Source organism: Podarcis vaucheri (assembly GCF_965113315.1).
Source record: "Podarcis vaucheri genome assembly, chromosome: 1".
NCBI classification, from domain to species: domain Eukaryota; kingdom Metazoa; phylum Chordata; class Lepidosauria; order Squamata; family Lacertidae; genus Podarcis; species Podarcis vaucheri.
In genome coordinates, this window is record NC_138759.1 from 80870158 (window position 1) to 80887911 (window position 17754).

At 41.6% G+C, this 17754-nt stretch overlaps 1 protein-coding gene across 5 annotated transcripts in view; it reads right to left on the reverse strand.

Moving 5' to 3' along the window:
- Window positions 1–17754, reverse strand: part of LOC309514794 (solute carrier family 9 member C1-like) — a 68431-nt gene that overhangs the window by 33577 nt on the left and 17100 nt on the right. For all 5 annotated transcript variants that reach the window (XM_082192057.1, XM_082192054.1, XM_082192055.1 and 2 more), the window contains 10 exons: window positions 16947–17124; window positions 14508–14589; window positions 13957–14123; window positions 11164–11304; window positions 7232–7329; window positions 5398–5517; window positions 3921–4116; window positions 2403–2591; window positions 1777–1926; window positions 849–900 (listed from right to left, as the gene is read on the reverse strand). In XM_082192057.1, the coding sequence (XP_082048183.1) occupies window positions 849–900; window positions 1777–1926; window positions 2403–2591; window positions 3921–4116; window positions 5398–5517; window positions 7232–7329; window positions 11164–11304; window positions 13957–14123; window positions 14508–14589; window positions 16947–17124 (1373 nt within the window). The remainder of the gene's footprint in view (window positions 1–848; window positions 901–1776; window positions 1927–2402; window positions 2592–3920; window positions 4117–5397; window positions 5518–7231; window positions 7330–11163; window positions 11305–13956; window positions 14124–14507; window positions 14590–16946; window positions 17125–17754) is intronic.

The following is a 17754-nucleotide window of genomic DNA, read 5'->3' on the forward strand; positions in this document are numbered from 1 at the left end:
TAATAAATACAGTATCTTAGGACTTTAAATTTTCCTCAGAATTTTATAAAAGTTTTGGAAATTGGAATTAAATAAGTATAAATAAGTATAACTTATTTCTCAAGAACTATCCAGAACAATTTGTATGTACAGTGGTACCTCGGGCTAAGAACTTACCGTATTTTTCGCCCTATAGGACACACTTTTTCCCCTCCAAAAATGAAGGGGAAATCTGGGTGCATCCTATGGGGCGAATGCAGGCTTTCGCTGAAGCTTGGAGAGCGAGAGGGGTCGGTGCGCACCGACCCCTCTCGCTCTCCAGGCTTCAGGAACACATCCGCAGCCTAGGCAGCCCTGCGGGAGGTCCCGCAGGGATGTCTAGGCTGTGGATAGCAGCCTGCCACCCGGCGGACAGGGCGCCCTGAAGCAGAGCGCCCCTCGCGCCGGGCAGACATCGGCCAGCCCCACAAGCTCGGGGGACAGCAGGGAGGCGCAGCGCCACCATCCCACTGTTCCTCGACCTGGTTCGGTTTCCCCGACCTGCTTTTGGAGGGGAAATAAAGGGGGGGGGAATTTCCTTTATTTCCCCCCCAAAAAACTAGGTGCGTCCTATGGGATGGAGCGTCCTATGGGACGAAAAATATGGTAATTCGTTCTGGAGGTCTGTCCTTAACCTGAAACTGTTCTTAACCTGAAGCACCACTTTAGCTAACGGGGCCTCCTGTTGCCACTGCGCCGCCGGAGCACGATTTCTGTTTTCATCCTGAAGCAAAGCTCTTAACCCGAGGTACTATTTCTGGGTTAGCAGAGTCTGTAACCTGAAGCGTCTGTAACCCAAGGCACCACTGTATACCTCATTAAATTCCTACCTAACTCTTTCATAGCCTCTTGTTTGTTCATTTCCAATATTCTATGTATTTCCTGTAAAAAGGGAGAAAATACACCTTATGTTAAGCAGAACTCGAGTTTCCTTGAAAGGTAATTACATATCTATAGCCACTAATGAATAATTATACCAATTTTTAATAGTACATATGTATTTCTGTACTTATTTTTAAAGTATGATTTTATTCTTCCCCACAACCTAAATGCTTAAAGCACTTAAAATAAAGACAACTATAAAGCAGATTCCAGCTAGAATACAAACCATGGTTTACAATACTTACCAGGCAATGCTGGTTCATTTCAGTGAGATATGGGGAGGGGAGAAATCTGTGCCATGATTCCCATTTCCTAACAACTAAGTGTTATATCTGAACTGAGTTCCATTGGAGGGAGCCATTTTTTCTTTAACTTTGGAAAAGGGCATTTAAATGGAAAATATTCATTTCTCTAGTTTTGAGCAGCTCCACATTATTTGGGGCTGTCCTCTCTACTACTTCAGAGGGCATCATCCTATGGTACTTAAAATTAATGTGGTTGCTTGACGGAAACTAAGCTGTTTCGTTAAGGTTCAGTTCTCTTATCTTGATCTTGTTACATTCATTTATTTATTTTTAGATTCTACTAGCCTGAACTACTTCCGTGTGCTCTGAGCTTTTTACAAATACAAAATAGTATGTAATCCGCTTGTGAAGAGTTCTTCTCAAAATATATTATTGACTATTTAAAGCAGGAAATGGGAACCTGTGGCTCTTCAGATATTGTTGCACTCCACCACCCCAGTCAGTATGGCCAATGGGTAGGTATGATGGAAGCTGTAGTCTATCTGGTTCCACAGGTTCCTCATCTCTGCTTTAAGGAATGGTATCACAAGTGATGTAATTTTCTGCTTAAAATGTGAAGTTATGTACTCACTTGATAAACTCTCTCATGGCCAGCAATCTGTCCAATTAAACAATTTGTATCTTCTTCACCTTGAACATATCCTTTAGCGATATCATACCGGAAAGTGAGCTGTCTGTTTATTTGCTTCTCCAATAAATAAATCGTTCTAGGTATCACAAGCTGAAATACATAATGTATTAAAATATACATATATTATGTATTGCACAGTTAATGGTCATACCAGACCATTACAGCTCCTTCAACATTACCCAGCCAGGACCATAGGACCGTATCTTCCACAAATTCAATAAGCTGCTTTTAAACAATGTCACAAACGCTCAGCTACAACTCATGACATGTGCCTGATGCATTCTAGCAAAGCAGGATTGTTCTGGGAATTATTATTATTATTATATTTATTTATACCCTGCCTTTTTTCCTGACATGGACTCAAGGCAGCTTAGGAATTGAGTGAAGTCATTCATAGGAATTGAGGAAAAGCCCATCCCAACGATGTAATTTTTTCTACAAGTCCTGTCCGTCAACAGAAGGTTCTTCCCCCCCCCAAAAAAAAATACCCAATTCCTGAACCACAGAAGAAAATATAGTTTTCTATAACAAAGCATAACACTGAAAAAATTATCATTTTTTTTTACCTTAAAGAGCCGCAGAATTCTTAAAACACGAATAAACCGAAATATCCTGATAGTATTAATCATATGATACGTTGTACTGAGTGTTTTAAAGAGGTTAATAATCATGACATCCACAACTCCCACTACTATGATTATAAGATCAAACTGGTTCCAGTGGTAAAAGATGTAGGTCCTCCCCATTGCAAAAGCCTGTTTAAAACAAATATTTAATTGACATCAAACATTGTGTGTATTAAGCATTTTACTCCTCAATTCACAGGGCTCCCAAAGCACCTTACATAATAAAAACAATTACTAGTAGTAAGAAGAGGACCCTCAAAATGTTCTGTATTGGGGACTGGTGTTTTTAATTGGTTCAAAAAAGACATGGAATAAGTCATGCTGTGGACAAATTTGCAATACGCCAAATTATTCAGCATAATGAAACCCCCAGAGAACTTACAAGGGCTTCAAAAAAATCTCTCCAAACCAGGTGAATGGAAACCAGTACCAGTACCAGTACCAGTTACTGGTGGGAAGCAACAATGGGAGAGCCTAGTATCTTCAGGCCCTGCACAAGTTCACAAGGTTGGCCACTGTGGGAAACAGGATGGTAGACTTCTGGTCTCACCTAGCACTGATGTGCTCTCCACATTAATGTACGGTATTCACTGCCACAAGATTTTGAGATGGCCACAACCTTAGACCATCTTAAAAGGGGTCATGGAGAATAGGTCTACGATTAACCTTTATGTACTTCTCTAAATTGCTGTAGAGGCAACAGCAGAGGAAAGTTATTCCTAAGTTTTCAAACATAAAGCATAGACACAACACAATTCTATAAACCTAACCAAATAGAATTAATGGGGAGGGCGTGAGCTCCACCGACTGCAATACTGTTCACAGGCAGCTTTGCACACAACTCAAGTGTATGGGAAAAGGGACTGTCAATATGGAGGTCTCCTCATACACAGACATCTCCGTGATCTTGCAGGAGGTGATCAAGAGAGGAGCAGGATCAACTCTCAGTCAACACAGCTATAGTTGTTTCTTTTAAGCCACAGCAAGAATCAGAACATTAACTGAAGAAAAAGAATGAGCAGGGTGTGATATTTCCAAGAAACAAGAGTTTCAATTTCACACTGTTGGTCAAGTAAATTCAAATTCCATATTGTAAAAATGTAAGTCAACAATGATTATATGTCCACTGGAAGGACAGATCGTGAAGCTGAGGCTCCAATACTTTGGCCACCTCATGAGAAGAGAAGACTCCCTGGAAAAGACCCTGATGTTGGGAAAGATGGAGGGCACAAGGAGAAGGGGACAACAGAGGACGAGATGGTTGGATAGTGTTGTCAAAGCTACAAGCATGAGTCTGACCAAACTGTGGGAGGCAGTGGAAGACAGAAGTGCCTGGCGTGCTCTGGTCCATGGGGTCATGAAGAGTCGGACATGACTAAACGACTAAACAACAACAACAAAGTCAATAATTAAAAATACAGTTAATACAAATATTACAATACTTTGAATATCCAGTACCTTAAATAATGCTTCCAATATATACAAAGCCAGATAATAGTAGTTGCACACTTTTAGTTCTAGAATAAATGTTGAAGAATACTTTGGTATAAAGTGAAGAACGATAGGGACACAGTTCAAAAATGTCATCATGGTACTTATATATTCAAATTCATCCATGAATACCATATGGTGGCACATTCTTAAAAACTTGTTTCTGGGGAGGGAGGAGAATAAAATTTTGAGCTTTGATTAGTTACCAAATCATTTAGAAAATTCTGACCACTAAATTATATTTACTTGTTCATACCATACATGGGTAATTAGACTATTTAAAAATGTATGATAAGACCCATAGGCAGGCAGGAATCTAGCAACAACTAGAGGTGCTAAGGAGTCTTGTGAAGCTAAATGAGAAGAACGAAAAAGTGTGCAAAAGAGTCCTGCTCCTCTTCCTTTCCTAAAACTGGGCACCCCTCCCCATTGGAAATGGGGGATTTCCCAACAGAACTATACATAATTGTAAGGGCTGTTTGAGACACTCACTCACTTCTCAAACAAATGGGTATCCAGAGGTATCAGAGGAAGAACAGTACAACAACACACTTGTATTCTTTTCTTTCTTGCCAACACTGACCTTGCTCCAAAGAAACGTGATGCTGGCAAAGCCAAAAGTAGAATTCTGCATCCAATCTTCTACCCATCACTGTCATCAATGTCTCCTCAGCCTCAGCCCCCTTTCCCTGACTAAAGAGTAGGGAGTCAGTGGAGAATGCTGACAGCTCCTATGCTCAGAACTGGGCCAGAACACTGGCTGGAAAGAAGACTCAATTGAACTCTATACTGATCTCCACCTGCACACACAGGGATATGAACCACTGTCAAGAGAAATCTAGACTCAGGGCTCCCAGCACTCAGGCACGCCGCCCCCACCTCCTGAGCTTAACCTCCTGTGCCACTACGGCTGCATTCCTGCAACCTGAACTGTGCATCCAAAGGTATCTATCAGGGTTACAATATAAGCACCACCATCAGACTTTAGCACTCCCTTGCCTTATAAAATCCAAGCTTCAGAGCTTGCTCTTTACTTTGAATAATGTGCCTCTCTGGGTAGGATCATGTCTGGAGAAGCCAACTCCTCCCTTCCCCACACAGGTGACTTTCGCACTGATTATTTGCAAGCCTTAGCTCTCTGATCTTACTTGCTGATTTTGGAACTTGCTATTACTTGCTTTTGGTCCTTCAGAACTCTACTTGTCATTTTGGGAATTGATTAACTGCCTGGAACTGAACTTCTCACCTCTAGACCAACAGTCAGCTCTCCACAGAACTGGAAACTTGATTCCTTGTGGCCAAACCCCAGCAAACCTCAACATCTATGCTCAATATTTTGATTACTAATCTTAGCAAATGAGTTTGTATGTCTGTATAATTTTACTGTGTAAGCACACTACCTTTTCTATCAACCATATTTTAGCAAACATTAATAAACACTAACTTTGGTGCCTTAAATGTTTCCTCTTTCACGCTGTAAACCCAATCAGATAGCAATTTCTTCAGCTTTACCAGCACTCCTTTGCTTTCCCAATAGGTCTTTACTTCATGAATATTCATAAACCTAAAATATTTAAGACAAGGTAATTGAGAAGAGAAGCTAATAGTAAGAAAATAGTAAGATCCTAAAGATATCTCAACTTACATTATCATAGAGTGAATTTGAGAATACAGATATCAAGACAGCTGCTTCATAAAAAAACAAAAAAAATTAACAATGCAATCCTGAATGTTTCCTTAGAAGCCTGCTCTTCAGGAAAAATGATCAAGGTTGCTTACAAAACTTCACTTTTAAATAACAGAAAGATACAAAATCAGTGGAGAAGGAAAATAATGACCATACGAAGGAAAGGTCAGTTCAGCATCCCGTTTTCACAAGGTTCAGCAAGTTGCCTATGGGATCCCTGAAAGAGGGAACTAATCCAATTTCACACCAAAAAGAGAAATCATTCAATTCTGCCCAATATACACTCTTCTGCAAAGCAATATGCTGTAAGACATTGCCTTTTTATGTTATTTCCTCCCTCCAGATATGCATTTTTATGCAAACTTAACCACAGCATTATGTATTTTTGCACACATTACTTGACCAAAGTATACTGCATATTTGGAGAAGTGTCAATTTTGAAGGACGGTGGTGTTTCAGGAAGTTCAGGTCAGAAATTATAACTCAATCAAATCTCTCTGTCATCCCTAGTTAGGACCAAGGAATCTCCCTCACAAGGAATGTCCCAGGCTCCCAAGAAACCATCTTGGTGAGACGGGCCCAATTCTCAGCTCTTGTCCTACCTTTCTAATCTGTTGACAAATTCTAGTGAGCTGATGATCAAATTCCCCTCTGTGTACGGGAATTTTAGGGATGTGATACAAGGGAGAGCTGGCTTCCCCCAGTTGAAGATTCTGGGGGTGGGGCTGATCAGGTATCGAGGAGATTCACCAGAGACTAAAGGAATTAGGGTTCCATTGCTCTTAGTTGATCACATAAATGCCATTAATGAATTGCTGGATGACCCATTTTTTTTTGCATGCCAGCTGAAGGTATTTTGGCAAGTGGCTAAGACTGCTTTAGTTAACAAATATATGTTTTCATTCTTTTAAAGCAACTCAACTAAGTTCCCCAGTGTTTTAGTGCCACTACTCTCCTCCATTTTTTTCAGGTGTTTGGAGCATATTTTTTAAATGCTTGTACAAATATGTCTTGCCTGACATGAAATTGCCCACCCCCAAAGGCTGCAGACAGTACTCAGAAGGCATTCTCAAAGGCAAAGGCTCCTGCAACCCAGGGCTCAAAACATGCAGTTACAGCCAAAGAGAACAATCAATCTGTGCAGGCTCAGCAAGCCAGAGTGCTAAGTGGGCTAAGTGCTGCAAAGTAGGCAGTCATAACCACAGCCCTGTCATTGGTTCAACGTGTGGCAATTACCACAGGACTCTGTCTCAGTTGCTCTAATAGAAATGCCAACCGGATCTCCATCTTGTTAGGGTTGAGCTTCAGTTTACAAGTCATCATCCAGTTCTTTATTGAGTCCAGACACCAGATAAGCACTTCCACTGGACTCTCAGGCAATTCTCACTAAACGTTTCCCTATGTACTTAAGATTGCATTATTAGGCTATGTACTTGTACTTGTGTTCTAAGGCCAGTGGTTCCCAAACTGTGTTCCATGAACCATCAGTAGTGTGTGATCTTCATCCAGGTGGTTGGTGGGATGTCTATAACAATAACATTAAAAATCATACAGCACTTATCTTTTTCTTTCTTTAAAATACAGCACTTACTTTCCTTCAATATCAACATAGCTTTCTGCTGCACCTATTAATGTTTGGGCAGCATCTTGGTTCAGCATTCCATTGTTGTATTGCTTCTGATAACTGGCCTATATTTTGAAAAAAATAATGCATATACTGAATGAAATAACTGTTGTTTTCTTCAGCAACATGCATTATCTACCTACTGAACAACATAGCTATCTATCTGCCTCTGCATGCTAATTAAACTGTTAATTAGCTCTATTAAAAACACTGAGGTTACATGGAAGTTCTTTATGTAGTGCTTCACATTTTCCCCACATGCAACCTGTGGTTTAAACAAAAACAAACAAAAAAAAAAAACCTAAGAAGTGTGCATGCACACGAAAGCTCATACCAATAACAAACTTAGCTGGTCTCTAAGGTGCTACTGGAAGGATTTTTTTTATTATTATTTTGTTTCGACTATGGCAGACAAACACGGCTACCTACCTGTAACTAAACCTGTGGTTTGTTTTTTTGTTTTTTTAAAGTCAGCTGCCTTCCCCAGCGCTTCTAATATTGGATAGCTTTAGCATACTCAGGAATCCAAAGTTTTGTGTCATTTTTGTAGGAAATGTATATCTTTTGTGCATTCTGCACAAAACAATATTCCCACACGCAGATCATCACTTGATGCATTGTCAGATACAAGTCTTCAATTTATGCATTTCTCAGACTAGTCCATAACTAAAGAAGCACCTCTCCCTATTCATGTACTAATATTTTTGGACGATGCTAGTCTCAATTTTCTATCACTAAGGGAAGCTCACTTTATGGTGATGCGGGAATAGAGGCGGCACTCTATCTGTGAACTGTCATCATTTCGGCACTAGGTTAAGACTTACTTATTTGTAGGTTATGTAAGGTGATTATTATCCTGATGCTGTTTTTAGCTGCTTTGTTTGTTAGCATATCTTGTTAATTTTATGATTTGGTTGCAGTTTATGTGTGTTTGTTCTGCACCCCTCTGGTACCAGCACGGATGAAGAGTAGACATTTTCTAAGATTTCCTAGTCATGATATCAGGTTGAAACTCACCTCATTCAGCGAGTGAGCCCAGAGACTCTGAGGAGCCAGAGTAGAGGGAAGAAATTGTCCTCAGCATGTATCCTCAGTGATCCCACTCTCACTCCGCAGCACATGTGAACCTCCTGAGATGTGACACTAACCTTATGCTTTCATCTTGAAAGCAGCAACAGAGTCAGTCTCCATGGCACCATAAGAACTAATTCCCAGCTCAACTGAGAAAAACTTATTTAATTACAAAAGCCATTTTTCAGGGTGATGGTGGAGCTAATTACTCTGAGCAGCATCCCTATTTAAGCCTCAGGGAACTCTAAACCACCGCTGAAGCAACATTTGAGTTGGCCATACATGTGTGAGCCTGAATGCCATTTGCAACTGTCCAAGGTTCTGCTTGGACCTGAACTTCTATAGGAGGAGTGGGGAACCTGTGGCCAATGGTCAGGGATGATGTTGGGAACTGAAATCCAACATGTGGAGGTCCAGAGATCCCTCCCTTCTATTAAACCACACCTTCCACAAAGGCTTGAAGTACATTCTGGCTGCAACCAATGCTTTGAACAGAACATTCCTAGATTTCTAATCCAAGAAACAGACTTCAAAAGTATTTCAATGTGGGAGGTAATCATTACCCTTCCAGAGCTTGAGCCTTTCTTGACTCTGATGGAGGATTGGGATTTATGTAATTAAATATATATTCCACTCGGGGCTTTTTTTCAGCCAGAACTCAGTTCCAGCACCTCTCAGGTAGACACCATTGGCATTATAAAAGAACAAGGGAGGCGTTCGTGGTGAGTTCCAGCACTCTTTTTTCTAGAAAAACAGCACTGATTCTACCTTTCCACCTTCAAAAGCTAAAGGAGGCATACACCATCTCATTTTTATCCTCACATCACCCCTGTGAGGTACGTTAGGATGAACGATAGTGACTGGCCCAAAGACACCCCGTTTGATCCTCTCTCCCCATCCTAGTCTGATACTAATCACTGGCAAAAGCAAAAAACAAAAAACAAAAACCCAACACCTTATACTTTAAATCGGAGTGGGCAAACTGATACTATACAGCAGGTGAAAAAACTTTCAGTGATATGTAACAGTGTGTGCAATAGAGTGGGGCGAGGTGGACAGAGTGCAGGCATTAATCCTTCATATTGGAAAGGGACTGTTACAACCACGTCCCTATCTTCAAATGTGAAATACTGATTGTATGATTTAGCAATGCAGAAAAATCCAATATCGGGCCTAAGCATTTTACAACACTGTAATAAGATACAACACTATTACATTTTGGTTTGAAAATGGTCTGCAGTACACAGTGTAATAATCTCAGGCAACAACTGATTTTTCAGGCAGCATTATGCACTTGACTTGTGGGACTACTTCCTCAGTAGATTTTTCTAGGATTGTGCCACTTATAAAGATCCCATGCTACATAAGAAAACAAAGAAGGGGATTGATTCTGTCAAACTCAAGAGTCCAAAGTGGGCTAATCTCATCCACACCTGCTCAATCCATGTGCCTATCAGAATATGTGTCCTGCAGATTTCAAGGGCTGTAGCACTACCTCATAAAGGGGGATTTGTATAGCAAACACATAGCCACTCCCACACTTTTTCTCTGCAATTCTTAAAGTGTGATGGAACATCAAGTTCTATCACTCCCAGTGGGATTTGCAGCACTTTGCAAAGTGAGCAGTAGTGGTAGGAACACCTCACACTAGACAGATGAAACTGCCCTTTCAAAAAAAAAAAAAAAGGGAAAAGAGTTTCCCCTGCCACTCTGGGCGGCTTCCAACAAAATATTAAAAATACATTTTAAAAATTTGAGGGCTGCAATCCTACAGGCACTTACTCAGCAATGGGACTTACTTCCGAGTAGACATGGTTAGGATCCCCATTTCTGGGCCATGCCTTTATTGGGACCACACTGAAATGTGGGACAATCCTGCATCATCCAGACCTTTCCTCACGTGGATCTCCTCCCGCTCCCATGCCACCACCCACCTCCGCTGGGCAAGGTGCAACTTACTGCACAGAGGTGCGGGGCTCCTCGGTGCGCAGGTGGCGGTGTGGGTGCCCAAGAACCTGCCTTGCACCAGTTTGGGCAAATCAGGAAATCAGGGCAGCGACGACGCTGGCGATTGGAGCGTGGGCAGGAGCCCCACAGATGCCACCCAGCCAGGCCCTCGCATACGGAGGCAGCACAGTGCCTCTATAAGAGCACCCAGAGCCACGCAGCCTGCCCTCCCTGCATGTTCACCCTGTCCCTTGCCCGCACCGCCGGATGCGGGTGTGCCAAGCCAGGGGGCCTCCACCTCATCCATCTTTGTGCCGCCTGCCTCGTCAGGGAGTCTGCCACTGTTACACAGTGGTGGGTTCTGCAGTTGCCGGGCGCCTAGGTCAAGGAACCTGGCGGGCTAAATCCGGCCCGCAGGCCTTAGTTTGAGGACCCCTGCTTTAACTGGTTTGATCACAAGTAAGAAATGTGGGGTAGGCAGGTACGGAGTAGTCAACGCACTAAATTATTCTGATTAGGCATCCTACAGCAAAGAGTGGCTTCCAATAAAACTTTTCGGGGGAAATGCCCAACATTAGAACTAATTCTTAGATTAACAATGAACTATTTCCTAGGAACAAAGAGGTAGTTATAAAAGACAGATAAAAAGATCTCGCTACCTTAATTATGTGGACACTTAATATTGTATTTTTAATAGCTATGGACCACACTAGAGACAATGTATTTTGAATTCACAGTAAAACATATACTTTAAGATTCAAATGTTCTATAGAATTGGGACTTTTCATTCTGAACCACCATAAAATGCTCAATTATATTGTTAAGTAATTATAACCCTGAAATTACATCAATAAAAGGCCAATAGAATTAAAAGTACGAACTATTTGTGCCGTTAAAAGACGCAATCTGGCTTCTTCCATTATGTCAGCAATTTGTTGAGAACTTCCTTCAAATGTAATATTGGCATTACATTCTGGACACCTAAGTGATTTGATCAGTTGATCAACTTCTTCTGAATCTAACTGCACAAGGGGGGATAAGAAAAACAGAATATACAATCTCAATATCAAACCAAGGGTAATATTAAATTAATTTAAGAATCTAAACATTTTGGGCAGAATCCAATAGAAGTTGAGCACTTTTATACTCTACTGTAGACTCAACAATTTACAAAGAATGCTGCAGCATTCACACACTAAAATCCTGTCTTATCTACCCTGCTCATGGTGCTGCCTGAAGTCACTGATTCACACTACTGTGTAGCAGGGCCAGTTTGGTTTAAATCACACACAGGAGTCACAGGAGACAACTCTAGGGGGCCATAGGTACCTGGACACACCGTATTTTTCCATCTATAAGACGCCCCCTATTTTGGGGGACACAGATTTAAGACAATGGGGAGAGATGGCCCCACGTACAGTGGTGCCCCGCAAGACGAATGCCTCGCAAGACGGAAAACCCGCTAGACGAAAGGATTTTCCGTTTTTGAGCTGCTTCGCAAGACAAATTTCCCTATGGGCTTGCTTCGCAAGACGAAAACGTCTTGCGAGTGTTCCGATTTTTTTCCGCTTCCCCCCCTTTTTCTAAGCCGCTAAGCCGCTAATAGCCTTTTAGCCGCTAAGCCTTTAATAGCCACTAATCTGCTAAACCGCTAATAGGGTTGCTTCGCAAGACGAAAAAACCGCTAGACGAAGAGACTCGCGGAACGGATTATTTTCGTCTTGCAAGGCACCACTGTACAGTCATACCTCAAGTTAAAGTAGCCTCGGGATGAGTATTTTCGGGTTGCGCGCTGCGGCGACCCGGAAGTAATGGAGCACGTTACTTCCGGGTTTCATCACTTGCGCATGCACAGACCATCAAAATGATGTTGCGCGCATGCGCAGAAGCGGCAAATCGCGTCACGTGGATGCGTTCGCTTCAGGATGCGAACAGGGCTCCGGAACGGATCACATTCGCATCCAGAGATACTACTGTATAAGGATGCCTCCTAATTTTTGACATTATTTTTTAGTCTTATACACATTGATTTTTTTAGTCTTATACACGGAAAAATATGGTAATTGTGGGGGCAGAGCACCCACAAAGTCAATGAGAAAAGCCAGCAGGTGGCAGCGGCATTGCCTCCGAGAATCAGTTCAGCTCTGCCCTCTGCAACCAGCCAGCGAGGCACCCTTCACACATCTGTGTTGTGGAAACGGGCACCCACCATCCTGAGGGCAAGATTGCACCCCAGACAGGAGCTGAAAGAATGGACTTAACTTTGGCTTGATTGCATCCCAGAATATCATGTCAGCGTGGTGAGGAAACACATCAGTCTCCTCTCACATGATTCTGCCTATCCACTCTGATTGTTTGGAGACAACTTTTCCACATCATCAGAAGTGCAGCTAGTTGGGATGTGTGAGGGAATTTATGTGGTGGTGTCCAGCCTGTGAAACTCCCTGCCCCAGAAGATCTGTTGGCTCCATCCTTAATAGTGTTTATAAACCAGGTGAAAATGTTTTTATTCCAGCACCACTATGTTAACCCCTAGTTAACCCCTAGTTAACCAATTATGCTGCCCCTGACTTATTAGATAGTTTTGTTCTGCTATCACTTGTGTACTTTTTTAAAAAAACCAAACACCTTTATTATTACAGTGGTACCTCTAGTTGCGGGCACAATCCGTTCCAGGGTGCCGTTCGCACCCCGAAAAGTCGACAACTAGAGCAGCACTTCTGAGCAAGTGCAAAGCGCGATAGAGCGTTTCTGCGCATATGTGAAGCGCACAGAACGCTTCTACGCACATGCACGCGGCGAAACCCGAAGTATACACTTCTGGGTTTGCTGCGTTCACAAACTGAAAAGATGCAACATGAACCTAACACAACACAAGGTATGACTGTATTATTGCTTTCTGATCTTGCTTATCCAGACTTCTGTGTCTGACCTTCCATTACTTAAACCTGACCTATGCTTGACCATGCTCTGCTTCTTAGATATTGAACGGGTGCATGCACCTTCTAGCTTAACCTTCAAACATTTGCTGAAACCTTTTCTTTGCTACCAGGCTTATGCAGATAATTGATGAAAAACATTTTCTTAATAGTTAGCTGGTGATCTACTTTCATTTTACGTAGTTTTTATTGTGTTACAATTATTATGAACCACTTTGATATTTATAGAAAATTGCAGTTTACAAATATGTTTACAAATAAATAAATGTTCAAGTGGACTCTGTTCCTAACACAAATCCCCACTAGGCTAGAGCCCTGTTTCTCAGCTGGGACCCTTACCTAGGGAAAAACAAGAGCTAAGACAAGCAATGAGAGATTCCTCAAAATTTGCGGTCCTTCTTGGAAGTATTTAGTTCAGCACCTTCTATATCTCAGTCCTTGCTGTCAGATGAATAACTTGAAATCAGGTTGCTACTTCTGCCAAATTCTTTTAACAAAGACATAGCAGGTGAATTGAATGGCTAAGCATGACCTGAGGTTGGCCCAACAAGTGTCACACCCCGTCTCTTCCTTTTGAAGAACAGTGCAGGCACAAGCCTTAGCATGGCAAATGATAGGTGGCTCTGTTCTGGGCAAGCAAACGGACAAGTGAGCTCAGGCTATGAGTCCACCTTGCATTTGGTTTTACACACTTTCTAAGTTACGTTTATTTAACACTAACTGAAAGATACTCACTTTATAAGGATAATCTATTTTAATTGCTTCTTCAGCCATTGTCCAGTTTGCATCAGCCAAAAATCTATCAAGTTTCAGCATTGCAAATGCATTGGCTTCCATTTGTCTGATTCGCTGAACAGCGTTATGCATTGCCATACGTTTTGGAAGAGTAATATTACAAAGGCCTATAGAAACAGAAAAGTAATTCATTGGTCATAATAAGATTTACAAGACAGCAGCAAAGGTCATCTAATTCCAGACTCATGAGTGCTTGATATAGCAAAGAGACAACAGCATGGCTGGGAAATAGAACCCTACTTCATCAGGGCTCCCAGTTGTGAGGAAGGATGAAAGACTGTGCATCTGAACATGCTTAAAAGCCCCCTTCAGACCTTCCAAGAGCACAAGGAAATTAGGAGTGGGGTCAGCATGCAGAAAACTGGTCTTCCTATCCCGTTTAAATCATATATTTTTTAAAAAAATGCTTAAATAGGGATGAAGTTGAAGTATGAATAAAACACATTAATTTTTATTTTAATAAAGAAAAGAAGAAATGTTGAGAGCATTACCTAGTGTTGTAACCAGCCTTTTCACAGTGGTAGAATTAATCATCAAGGTCAATAAAGACGCAGTTCCTGAATGCAGTAATAACTGAAAGGATTTGAGCAATTAGCATCTCTATCATAACTAGTAAAAGCAGCAATATAACATTACATTTTATAGCATTTTATAATACTTTAGTCTGCTTTGGGAGTTCAGTACCGAACAATGGAAAGAAGCTGGAACTACACATTACAATATCACCAAATATGGCAAAAACATGATGCTCCATCTCAGCAAAGTAGCAGCAGGAAAGCCAGCTGTTGAATAGCACTGTGGACAAAATAGTGTCCTATGGCACTCCATAGTGTAAGCACCAGGGGGCAAAGTGCACTCTCCCAATGCTACTCTTTGGACCTGACCCTGCAGGAGTATTGTAATTGCAATACACTGCCACTGATACCTATCCTGCAGAGTCGGTTCAGAAGGATATCGTGATCAGTGGTATTGAAGACTGCCAAGAGATCAACCAGAAATAGCAGAGTCGCATTCCCTCGCTATAAAAGTCATCCATAAGGTTGATCAAGGCTCATTCAGTCCCAAATCCAGGCCTGAACCCAGACTGTCAAAGATTAGATCATTAGTCTCATTCAGGATTGTCTGCAGTTGTTCTGCCTGAACTGTCTCAGTCACTTTCCCAAGAAAGGAAGTACAGTGGTACCTTGGTTTACAACCATAATCCAAGGCCCTTCAGTAACAAAATAGTGGTGGGTGCAAGGCAGACCAAGTCACAAAATATCAGCGCACGGTGAAGCAGTCACAAAATGAAGACATGAGATTTCATGATCTACAGGTTATGTTTTGTGCACTTCAGAGCACCCATCCCCCTCCCTAGCAGTAAAAATACAAGTAATAGTAAATGAAATGATTCCCAAGTTGCTGTCCTTTCATGACAGCCCAATCAGCTGCCTAAGGAGGCCTCACTATACATAGTGGTGGGCACCCTATACCCATGTGATTTAAACCACAGCACTGGGGATTCCATCACAGTTTTTTCTGTATTGGGCATTGCAGGAGTGGGCAAACTTTTTACTCCCAAAGGCCAATGCAGCAATGCACTCAGGGGCCACGCACCATTGGGCATGTCTGGACACACTTGGTCTATCACATACACATATTCACTCACTCATTCTCTCTCACACACACATCACCTTGGCTTCCTTGCCAAGGTGAGGCAGGGGAGGACAAACCCTATTCTAACTAAGCAGAGATCAATTGCTGGAACACAATACCTATTTTAGTCATCACTGCCTCCTTATTTTTCAAAAATGGTATGTTTACTGTGTGTTAATTTTATTTTATTGTTAGCTAACTGGGAGGTTTGCTGTTAGGCAAAAAAGGAAAATAAGTACTTTCCATGCTCAACTTTTTGATTGCAAGGAAGCACTTAACCTGCCTTGTAAAATATATATGTATATTAGGAAAGTCACAAAAGGCACTGTTGTGGACAGACAAAGTTGTATCAAATCTTACCAGTGATGCCAGAAGCACAATCCATAAGTGCTCATTGTACCCCCTCAACCACATTCCAGATAATAACCATTTCTACAGGCACACTAACTGTGCTAAGGGGACTTTCCTAACAAGAAAATACTGAGTTCTGAGTTCTAGAAAGTTAGATTTTGCAACAGGCCACAAACTGCAAGGGGGGAAATGGAAAGAATATTACGCAATCTTTTAAGCATGAGTGGGGAATCTCAGGCCCAGGGGTTGAATGTGCCCTCTTCACTCTCAATAGCTTTTGCCAACCCCTGCAATTTCCCCAAAGACAAGAAACTCACCTACAAAATCCGTGGTTTCCCACATGCCCCTGGGTGGCCACTATGGGAACAGGATGCTGGACCAGATGAGTCATTGGCCTGATCCAGCAGGCCTTCCTTATGTTCAAATGCCTGGCTAAAATGTGTCCTTGAACTGTGAAAATGCCTTTTGCTCATCTAGATGGAGGATAGAGGTGCATGTGGGTGCAGAAACATCTGACTTGTTTGTGTCTGGCATGTAGGTAAGAATACAAAGGGAAGAGTGATATCTATTGCTCAGCACACTTTCATCTCTGCCCCTACCTACCATAGACATGCAAACCCCAGAAGATTGTACCCTGGGCTGAAAAATGTTCCCGACTGCTGTCTTAAAGACAGATTAGCAATTATATGCATTAGATTTTAATCTCTTTTCAATGCAAACAATTGCATATTTATTTCTTTGGATATACAGAATTATACTTTCAGTAATATGTTGTGCATACCTTTAATGTAAAAATTAATGGCATACCTACGTTCCCAATATCTATATGAGTACATAAACTGAAAATATGGCGTCAGAAATAAACACATCTTTCTATATAGGTTTCCAAGCAGGCTTCTAGTACAAATTGATAATGCTTTCCAAAAATAATGATCTTACTTTACCATGGTTTTAATTTGAAACTCATTTGGAGTTTTGCTTTCTGTTTGGCTAATTCCAAGAGCCATGTTCAAAGTGAAGGTGCCCCTCATTCCGCTCCAAATCAAAACAGCTCCCCAACGCCAATTAAATCCATAGCCAAGACGACTCAAAAAAGGGCTCAACACAAAAACAACCAAACCCCTGAATAAAATAAAAATAAATGCAAAAATGCATTTAAATCTTAAAACACTATGTTAACAAACTAAGCAAACATTTAAGAAAGCATACCCTGGTTAAATAACAGATCATGAGCTTAGCCAAGGGGGGGGTCAGGGTTTTTTTTCCTGGCTAATGGTAGCATGGCTTAAACTACCAGAACCACCTGAGGAATCACTGCTTCAAATTGTATGCCATGAGGAGCTGATTCCATCGGTTTTTTCACTACACACTCTTAAGAAGATGAGGGAGTCCAGCGTTCTATATATACATATTTTTCTAAAAATTGCTTTGCAACTAACTGGAAGTACTCTCTCTTGTTGTCTAAAATCATCCTGAATGATTTGGGGTAGAGCACCAGTAATCTCTGATATAAGAGAACACATTCCCATTAACCTACGGTTAACCTATAGTTGGGTATGTACATAATTCCCAACTGTTAGACCTCTGACATCACAATGACCTGTGATTGGCAGGTGGGTTGTCCTACCGAAGTTCATCCATGAGATGGCGTAATACAAACATCCAGCCTAAGCCAAAAATATTGCCCATCCCTAAAGTAAGTCAATCTGTTCAGTGGGAAAACTTCCACTCATCTAACAGAACTTCCCCCTT